The sequence below is a fragment of the Ichthyophthirius multifiliis genome (assembly GCF_000220395.1).
Source record: "Ichthyophthirius multifiliis unplaced genomic scaffold scaff_1120509249393, whole genome shotgun sequence".
NCBI lineage: Eukaryota > Ciliophora > Oligohymenophorea > Hymenostomatida > Ichthyophthirius > Ichthyophthirius multifiliis.
Genome location: NW_004087746.1, coordinates 50,782 through 60,580, shown reverse-complemented (window position 1 = coordinate 60,580; position 9,799 = coordinate 50,782). Strand labels below are relative to the sequence as shown.

Sequence of the window (9,799 nt, the reverse complement as noted above, 5' to 3'; positions counted from 1 at the left end):
AAATAATATTATATTTCTTAGTTATTTTAATTTTTTTATAAATTAATTTATTTAATAAAAAAATTATAGAAAATATGATATAAAAATACTTACAAATAAAATATTAATAATTAATAGAAATATTATTTTATTACAATAGTCTAAATAAAATATTTATAAGATTTATTTATTTTTTTAAAGGCTTTTTATTATTATTAAACATTTTGTTTAAATTATATTTTATTTTTACTATTTTATAAAATACTCATTCAATTAATAAATATTAATAGCTTGTAAAAATGGATAAATTTTTTATTTATTAAGTTTTAAAACTAAAATTATAAAAAAATAAAAGCAACAAGAACAAATAATACAATATATTTGAATAAAAAATACTAATGAATATTAATTATTAATAATTAATAATTTTATTACGATTTGAATTTAAATTTTTGTTTCATATATAAAATTGCGAAAAATAAAAATAAAGTAATTAAAATTATATATAATTTATATATATAAAATTTATATATTATATTAATTAGATTTAAAAATAAAAAAATGTTTTATTTTTTTTAAATTAAGTATATCATAAATATTTATTTGAAAAAAATAATAATTAATATTATATACTCTATTAACATATTTCTTTCATAATAGTAAAAATTAAAATAATAAAAAAGTTACATATTTAAACCTTAATTAAAAAAAATCTAATATTTATTTACATAATAAAGAATAATTAATTTTTAACTATTCATAATTACAAAATTAAATTAAAAAAAATGTTTTAGAAATTAAAATGTAAATTTAAAAAAATTAATAAAAAATATATATAAAAAGCCATATAATGAAAAAATAAAATAAATAAATAAATAAAAATTAAAAAAGGAAAAAATAAAAAAAAAATATTTAAAATAAAAAAATAAAATAAAAAATAAAAATAAAATGCTTTCATCAGAAGAAAATCTATTAATAATATTATCTTGTTGTTTACTAGGTTTAATATATTCAATAATAAACGCAATTTAGATATCAAAAGTGAAATTAATAGGAGGAATATCATAACAAAATAAAGATAACTCTAACAATTACAATGACGAGGATTAAATAGTTGACAGAAGCATATACAGAATTCTAGAAGTAGCATCTCATATCGAATAAGGATCAAATACATTCTTAATTGAAGAGTACAAATACATATCCATATTCACAGTATTATTAGCTTTTTTAATATTTTTTACTGTTGAAGACCACTTAGGTCATTTATGGACTACAATAGCCTTTTTAACTGGGGCATTAACATCAATATTAAGTGGATATATAGGAATGAGAGTTGCAGTTTTTTCTAATTACAGAACTGCTTATTAAGCCGCAAATAAAATGAGTTTAGCCTTCTCTGTTGCTTATAGAGCTGGATGTGTTATGGGATTTACTTTGACTAGTTTAGGACTATTGGTTCTTTCTATTTTGATTGCTATTTATACTAATATGTATGTTGATGACGATTATCATGATTATACTAGAATGTATGAATGCATTGCTGGTTATGGATTAGGAGCTTCCACTATAGCTCTTTTTGGAAGAGTTGGAGGTGGTATTTTTACTAAAGCTGCTGATGTTGGAGCTGATTTAGTTGGAAAATTAGAAAAGGATCTTCCTGAAGATTCCCCAAATAACCCAGCCACTATTGCAGACAATGTAGGTGATAATGTAGGTGATATAGCAGGTATGGGAAGTGATTTGTTTGGTTCTTTTGCCGAAGCTACTACCGCTGCACTTGTTATTGCTTCAGAATCTCCCGCTTTTTATTACTAACCTTAATGTATGTATTATCCTTTATTGATTTCTGCTTTTGGAATAATTGTTTGCTTAATATGTAGTTTATTGGCTCATGGAAATAAAAATGAATCCATGAATGCTATTTCTTCAACTTTGTTTTTATAATTATTAATATCTACTATTTTGGCTACTCCTGCTCTTTGGCTTGCTGGTTATATTTCTCTTCCTGATCGTCTATATGGATTTATACCAGGAATCGAAAGATCACCCTCTCATGCTTTCTGGTGTACTGTTACAGGACTTTGGGCCGGTCTTTTTATTGGAATTGTAACTGGTTATTATACTTCTTATTCTTTCTAACCTGTAAAAGAAGTTGCTAGATCTTGCGAAACTGGTGCTGCCACTAACATTATTTATGGATTAGTTTGGGACATTGGTCTACATTTATTCCTGTTTTATTACTCGCTGCTACAGTTTTTACATGTCATAGTCTCTTAGGAATGTTTGGCTTATCTTTAGGAGCTCTTGGTATGCTTTCAACTATGTCAATAAGCTTAGCTATTGATGCCTATGGTCCTGTAAGTGATAATGCAGGAGGTATTGCTGAAATGTGTCATATGGGTGAGAATGTAAGAGCAAGAACTGATGCTTTGGATGCTGCGGGAAATACAACTGCTGCAGTAGGAAAAGGTTTTGCTATTTGTTCGGCTGCTTTAGTTGCTTTATCTTTATACGGAGCTTTTATTAGTAGAGCTAAGCATCCAGAAAATAAATATCCTTTAACTTTAGGTGTAGATATTAGTAATGGTTTAACTTTTGCAGGACTTATTGTTGGTGCAATGTTGCCTTTTGCCTTTTCAGCACTTACTATTAAATCAGTTGGCAAAGCAGCTCTTTAAATAGTTTAAGAGGTCAGAAATTAATTAGAAGCAAATCCTCTTATTATTACTGGATAGGTTCTACCAGATTATAAAAACTGCATCAAAATTGCAACTGATTCTTCTATTAATTAGATGTTTGCTCCTGCTGCTATTGTTATAGGTATTTTTCATTATATTTAATTTATACATATATATTTTTGATATAAATAAAAAAAGGATTCCCCTTCTTTACTGGTTTACTTTTCGGTCCATCTGCTGTCGCTGGTATTTTACCTGGAATTCTTGTTTCTGGTGTTTCTATGGCTATTTCAAGTGCTAATTCAGGAGGAGCTTGGGATAATGCAAAAAAATATATTGAAAGTGGTCAATTCTTAAACTCTTAAGGTGAAATTAGGAATAAAGGTTCTCATGAACATAAAGCCGCAGTTATTGGTGATACTGTTGGAGACCCTTTGAAAGACACTTCAGGACCTTCTTTGAATATTTTGATTAAACTGTCAGCTATTTTTTCACTTATTTTTATCAAATTCTTTGATTAAACTGCTTTTTTATAATGTAGTTTTGCGCCTTATTCTTCTGGATGTTGAATTAGGTTAGTTTATATTAATCTGAAAAAAATAAAATAAAATTTTCTCTTATATTTAGTTAAAAATAAATAAAATGTTATTTATTTAGATTATTATATTAAATAGTTGTTTATTTTTTTCATCTAAAGAAATTTGATTATTTGAATATTTAAATATAAAATTATATATATATATAAGTGTATTATTTTTTTTATTTATATTTTAATCTTAAAATGATAATTTTCATATTTATAAAAATTATTCTTTATTTCATACTTTGATTAATAAATTAATATAAAAAAAAACATATGAAAAATATAAAATAAAAATAAAAAATTATTTTAATTTTAAAATAAGTAAAAATACAATAAAAATGCTTATTTTTTCATAGCAAATTCCAAAGTATCTCATTTTTTATTTTTATTCCAAAATTTTTTTTTATATTTATTATTTTTTTTTATTAAAAATATATTTAATATTTATTTCATTTTTTAGTTTCTTCCTTTAAATTTGCAAGTTTTTCCCTTAAATAAAAAAATATTATTAAAATACTTATTTTAAAATAAATTACCACATATTTTCATTATCACTATAACCTTCAACAGGAAAATACTCCTCTATAACTTCCTATTATTATTATTCAACAACAAAAAGATTTGAAGAAGAATCAATGATTATTTTAGAATTGTTATGCTTTTGTTTTCTTTAAAAATCAATATAATTTTTATTCTCAACATTATGTATTTCATTTTTTTAGTTTAGATTTTAAATAACTTAATTATTTTTAGGAAAAAGTTAATCAACAGTGAGTTTAAAAGCATCATCTTTTATTTAAAAAATAAAAATAAATAACAAAAAATTAAAAAACCAATCATTCTTGGCATTATTTTTTTCAAAAGAACAGAACTTTACTCAAGACAGGGATTAGTATTAACTTCAATTAACCACAAATGTAAATTAGCATCTAAAATGAAATCAAAACCAAATATTTCAAAACAAAATTTACGATTAAAAATATCAACTTTTTTCTTAATAGAATCGAAAGTTATAAAAACTATTTCCTTCATTCTTTTTAAAATGTCTTAATTAAAGTTTATTTTTTTACCTTCAATATTTTTATTTGTAATATCCTCAAATTCCTAAAACGACATTTAATTTCCACTTTCGAATTAACCATAATTTTAAGCGTGTTATTATATTGCATTATTTGTTAAGTGTATAAATTAATTACTTGCACTATTTGCATCTAATTAAAATTCTTCTGAAGAAGTCCTTATGTATCCTTCTCTATTTTATTTTAAAAATTTTATTTATTTTTTATTTACTTAAAAAAATATAAATCTAAATCTTAAGTTAATAGGCTCCAAATTCGAAAGTCGAATTTTCTTTTATTTATCAAAAAAGGTTTTTCTATATATTTCTAAATAACAAAGCTATGTACTTTTAATATTATACCACTACTATTATTTGCTATTTTTTGTTCCTTTTATTAAGGTGGAGTTTCTTATTTTTGGATAATTTATTTTTTATAATTAATTAAAATATTATTTTATTATTATTATTATTATTATTATTATTATTATTATTACTATTACTATTACAATTATTATTGATATTACTATAGCTATTCAATATTGTTACTTTAACTTGAATTTTCTTTTAGATTATTTTTTTATTCTTGATTAACTATTTGATTGCTACTTGTAACTTCATTATTAAAAAGGTTTTATTTGTTGTTATTTTAATTATTATTTATTATTTGTTCTTTATTTATTTATGATTATTATTTTTACTTATTATATTTTTTTTATGATTTTATTTATGACTTTCTATTTACTTCATTTTACTAAATTTTAAAAAAATTATTTTTAAAATTATTTAACATAATTTAATTATATTTTTACTGTCTAAGCTCTTGTTAATACTTAACTTTAAGAATTTTTCTATATTATTTAGATTTACTATTTATCTTATTTTTATTAATGGTCTTAATCTTTAATTAACTATTAGTTATTTTCTAAGATTACGTTTTTTTCGTCATTTTATTATTAATTTTATTTGTCTTCTTTTTTCGAACTATATTCATTCTTTTATTTTTATATATTTTTTTCTGTATTATTTTAAACATATTCATAATTTTTAACTTTTTCATCAATTTTTAATTTTTCTTAATTATCAACAACATTTTCATTTTTTTCGTTATCTTCTTTTTTATTTATATCTAATTTTATTTCTTCTAGATTTTATTTCTTTACAAGAATTTTTTCTTCTGTTCCATTAATATACTAACCAATATATTTTTCAAGACTAATTAGATCAGTAAAAATATTAATTCCCCTTCCTCTATTAAGAAAAGTTGGCTTAAGAAGCCACATATAGGGTGAGTTGTAATCTAATATATATGATGGGTTAATTTTGTATTTAGTTTTTTATGAATTATTATTAGACATTTTTTTCTCGTTATTTGAAAAATTAAAATAATTTTTAATCTTTTTTTTAATTTCACTTAATAGCTTTTAAGTCATTTTCTTCTTTATTTAATAAGGCATATTCTTTTCATAAAAATGAAAAAATTCTTGCATATTTTATTCTATTTTATCATCATTTGCATCTAAAATAAATGTTATAGGGGTTATATCAAATACATTTAAACCTTATTATTGGCAATAAGATGTTAAGTTTTTAATTAAATTATGCTTCTCAGTTATTTCTTGATGAAATTCGAAATGGTTGACTAATTATTTATAATTATTGTTTAAAACTAAACGATTATATTAATATCCTCTGCTGCTTTACTACCATTTTAAATTCACAAACATCGTCGATCCATATTGTATTTCTACCCATCCTTTTCTTTTTTACATTATCCTTCTTATTATTTATGAATTATTACCAGAACCTATATAGTACTTTTTTTGTTTTATTGAAAATAGTTAATTTTGTTATTTTTTTACTTTATATTAATTTTAATTCTAATTTTGAATTTTCAATAAATTAGATTTTTTTATTTTAAATAATGGGTTATTTACTAAGAGTTTTACTTATTACTATATTGGTTTTTTTTTAAAATAATAATATTAAAAATTTATTGAAAAAGTTAATATAATTGAAATTAGATTCTTTTATTTAATATAAAATAATATAATTACATTATTTAATTGATTTTCGTTTGCTTTTGTTTTATCTTCATATGTTTTTTATAAAACTTCATAACTTTTAAGAATTTATTATTTAAAAATACTTTATCCTTCAATAGTAATTTCATTAGAATTATTTAATTTAGGAACACTTGTACTTAAATTCATATTAAGTGAATTTAAATACTATATAGGAACAACAGGGTTTTATCTTATAGGGGGTAAGTTTTCTTATGTTTCCTTATTTTATAAAGAAACATGTTATTATTAATAAGTTTTAATAATAAAGTTATTTTGTATTTTTTAATCATTATTCTAAATACTTTATTATTTTAATTTTTATTATTATTATAATGTGGATAATTATTAAATTTGTTGATTTTATACTTATCCTTATAATTATTATTATAATTATTTTTATTATTATATTTGTTTTTTTTAATTTTTTTTCTTTTGCTTTTTAAAATGAAATTAATAAATTTATTATTAATTCTTTTAATTATTTTTTGATTAGCTTTGCACTTTTTTACCATCATTGAGCTTTTTTACGACTTAATTTGTTTTTTAAATATCTTCCTTAAGATTTTTTATATTGTCATTTTTTTATTATAACATTACCTAATATTTATCATCAATTTAAATTTTTTACTTATTTTCCTAATTTTCATTTTCGATTTTTTCTATTTAATCATTTGATATATTTTAATGAAGATTTTCTTAAGAATTTTATTAGTTTTGTTAATTTTCTATAGGATGTAATAATTATTGATTGTTAATTGAAATAATACTCATTTACATAATTTAATTTTTTTTATATATTTTTTTTTGATAGTTTTAAATGCTCTATAAAAATATAAATAAATATTTAAAATAAATTAATATAAATTATTATTATATTTATATTTTTTATAACTATTTTTAATTATTGCTTTACTTATTTTAATTTGTAAATAAGTATTTTTATATTTATATTACAAGAAATTATTTATTATATTTTAGTATTTTAATTAAATAAAATTTTAAATTTAATAAAATATTAAATTAATATTATATAACATTTTTAATTTTGTTAAAAAAAAAAAAGAAATTATATATATTTAATTTATTTTTTTAATAAATCTTTATATTAAATTTTTTAAAATTTATATAGTTTTTATAAATAGTAAACAAAATCATATTTAATATAATATAAACTGTCCGCTTATATTTTTAAATACTTAAATTCAAAAGATATTAATAACATATATTAATAATATCAAATTTAAAATCTAAAAAGAAATACATTAAAATACTATTTTATATTATATATTAACAAAAAGGATTAAAATTATATTAAATAAATAAAAATACTTTAAATATTATTACTTAGTTTAATTAATTAGTAAAAAAATTATTTATATTTAAATAAATTATAAAAAATAATTATATAATATAGACAGATATTATAAAAAATATTTTATTTTGATTTCATATTATTGTAAGAAAAAAATTAATTGGTTAATTTTATTTTAAATATATTAATAATTAAATGAAAAATAATATATAAACGCAATTTATTATTATAGAATTTATTTTGTATTATATTATAAAAAATATAAAAAAAAATATTATAAAAAAAATAATAAATGTTACCAATAAACTTTAAATAACAAAAAATAAATATTTAAGATTTGCAAACAAAATTGCCTTAACTCAATGGAAAAAACAAATATGAATCTCCTAATTCTTAAGCTTTAAAAAAAGTAGAATAAATAGAATTAAACAAATAAAGTATATAATAGAGAGCAAATAAAGAAGACGCATCACCTTGGGTAGCTAAATAAGCTTAATTAGAAGCATAGTCACAATTTGAATAGGCTTAAAAAAGAGTATAGCTACTTCTAAAACAAGAAGAATTAACTTTAGCAAAGTAATAATCTTTAGAAATGAAGAAATAATATTTAGAAAGAATAAGATAATAAAAATATTAACATTATTAAGATGTAAAAAAAAAAAAATTATAAAAAAAAACTATAAAAAATAGTTATTAAAAATGAAAGAATAAAACAAAATTTAAAATGAAATAATAAGCTAATCTACTTAATAATTAAAAAATTAAATTAAATAAAACATATAATAATCAAAAGAGTAACTTTATTCAAACAAAAAAAATGATGTCGAAGCCAGAAACTAGGAAAGTTACAAAAATTCTAAATAAATTCAATCCATAAAAGAAAATAATGATGAATAAAAAAAATATAAGCAGAAAAAGTCAAATAATAAAAGTTAGAATCGTAATAAAATAGAAATGAATTTTTCTAAAACAAATATATTAATACTTATACAGAAAATAACTAAAAAAAACACACTTTTTATAAAATAAATAATTAATTGAATAATAACTTAACAATATTTTAAATTAAGAATAATAAATTAGAGAAAGATATAATAGCTTATAAGATTCTAAAAGAGAAAAAACATATGATATGGAAAATTATATGGGTTTAACACATTCTAAAGAAATCTCTAATAATTTCAATATCAGAAATAAATAATCAACGTTTGCATATAAAAATTATACTGATAACAGCTGAAAAATATTAATTTATTATAATTATTTTATATAGATATTAAAAATAATATAAAATAAAATAAATAAATTTAAATATTAAAATTACTTTAATTTTAAATTGAATATTTATTTGCTAATAAATATAAAAAAAATACTAAAATTAAATAATTTATATGTTTTTTTTTTTTTAAAATAATATATTTTTAATAATAAGTAATATATGATATTTTATAAATATATATTTATTAAAAAATTAAATAAAAAAAAACTAAAAAAATTGTTTTTAAATATATATTTTAATATAATTTTAAAGAAAATCTATAATTATAAAATTTATGAGAATTAATTAATCATTAATAATGTTATTCTTAACAATAATATTTATTGAATAATAATATAATAATATGTTAATAAATTCATATTATAAAAATTTATGAATATTTTTAAGTATTATTTATATAAATATATTAAAATTTACTAAATAAATAATAATAGATGATAACAATATATCTTTATAATTTATTAAATATTTTTTTTTGCATATTATATCTTATTTAAATGTTAAATATTATTAAATGAATATTATTATAATATCAAATAGAAAAATTAATATAAATTTTAGACAAAATTAAAATTAATAATTATTAAAAAAAAAAATATCTTATTATTTTTTATTTTTTTGATATATTAAAATTATGTTTTTTTAATTGTATTATAATAAAATATAAAATTAAATAAATATAATTATGTATTCAATTTCTTTTATTTTTATTTTAATTATTGACATTATAGTCTCTTTTTGATCCATCCACTGTATTTAAATCCTTAATTGATTATTGATTTGAAGATAAAAATAAACTATTATTATCCTATAATTCTAATATCCTCTATGAAAATTAAAAT

At 18.2% G+C, this 9,799-nt stretch overlaps 3 protein-coding genes across 3 annotated transcripts, besides 19 other annotated features; 2 read left to right on the top strand and 1 right to left on the bottom strand. All coding sequences in view use genetic code 6, as the record gives it.

The window, feature by feature from the left end:
- Positions 1 to 26: 26 nt before the first annotated feature.
- Positions 27 to 59: a microsatellite.
- A 420-nt stretch (positions 60 to 479) lies between these two features.
- Positions 480 to 522: a microsatellite.
- A 242-nt stretch (positions 523 to 764) lies between these two features.
- On the top strand, positions 765 to 3,461 carry IMG5_000610 (inorganic pyrophosphatase, putative; the record flags this gene model as incomplete). The annotated part of the gene is made up of 3 exons (XM_004040089.1): positions 765 to 783; positions 1,058 to 2,802; positions 2,859 to 3,461. The coding sequence occupies 3 exons, from the start codon at positions 765 to 767 to the stop codon at positions 3,096 to 3,098; spliced, it is 2,004 nt and encodes a 667-aa protein (XP_004040137.1). The 3' UTR covers positions 3,099 to 3,461.
- Positions 833 to 928: a microsatellite.
- Positions 1,678 to 1,702: a microsatellite.
- A 17-nt stretch (positions 3,462 to 3,478) lies between the features above and the next one.
- Positions 3,479 to 6,513, bottom strand: IMG5_000600 (hypothetical protein; the record flags this gene model as incomplete). Its single annotated transcript, XM_004040088.1, has 4 exons — positions 3,479 to 4,032; positions 4,077 to 4,495; positions 4,534 to 4,691; positions 5,392 to 6,513. The coding sequence occupies 4 exons, from the start codon at positions 6,511 to 6,513 to the stop codon at positions 3,479 to 3,481; spliced, it is 2,253 nt and encodes a 750-aa protein (XP_004040136.1).
- Positions 4,750 to 4,826: a microsatellite.
- Positions 4,751 to 4,819: a microsatellite.
- Positions 4,762 to 4,830: a microsatellite.
- Positions 4,954 to 5,008: a microsatellite.
- Positions 4,978 to 5,044: a microsatellite.
- Positions 5,338 to 5,382: a microsatellite.
- Positions 5,418 to 5,460: a microsatellite.
- A 156-nt stretch (positions 6,514 to 6,669) lies between the features above and the next one.
- Positions 6,670 to 6,773: a microsatellite.
- Positions 6,725 to 6,772: a microsatellite.
- Positions 6,745 to 6,782: a microsatellite.
- A 563-nt stretch (positions 6,783 to 7,345) lies between these two features.
- Positions 7,346 to 7,392: a microsatellite.
- Positions 7,393 to 7,925: 533 nt separating this feature from the next.
- Positions 7,926 to 7,962: a microsatellite.
- Positions 7,933 to 7,971: a microsatellite.
- On the top strand, positions 7,971 to 8,636 carry IMG5_000590 (hypothetical protein; the record flags this gene model as incomplete). Its single annotated transcript, XM_004040087.1, has 2 exons — positions 7,971 to 8,327; positions 8,385 to 8,636. The coding sequence occupies 2 exons, from the start codon at positions 7,971 to 7,973 to the stop codon at positions 8,634 to 8,636; spliced, it is 609 nt and encodes a 202-aa protein (XP_004040135.1).
- Positions 8,257 to 8,305: a microsatellite.
- Positions 8,334 to 8,365: a microsatellite.
- Positions 8,637 to 9,799: the final 1,163 nt, after the last annotated feature.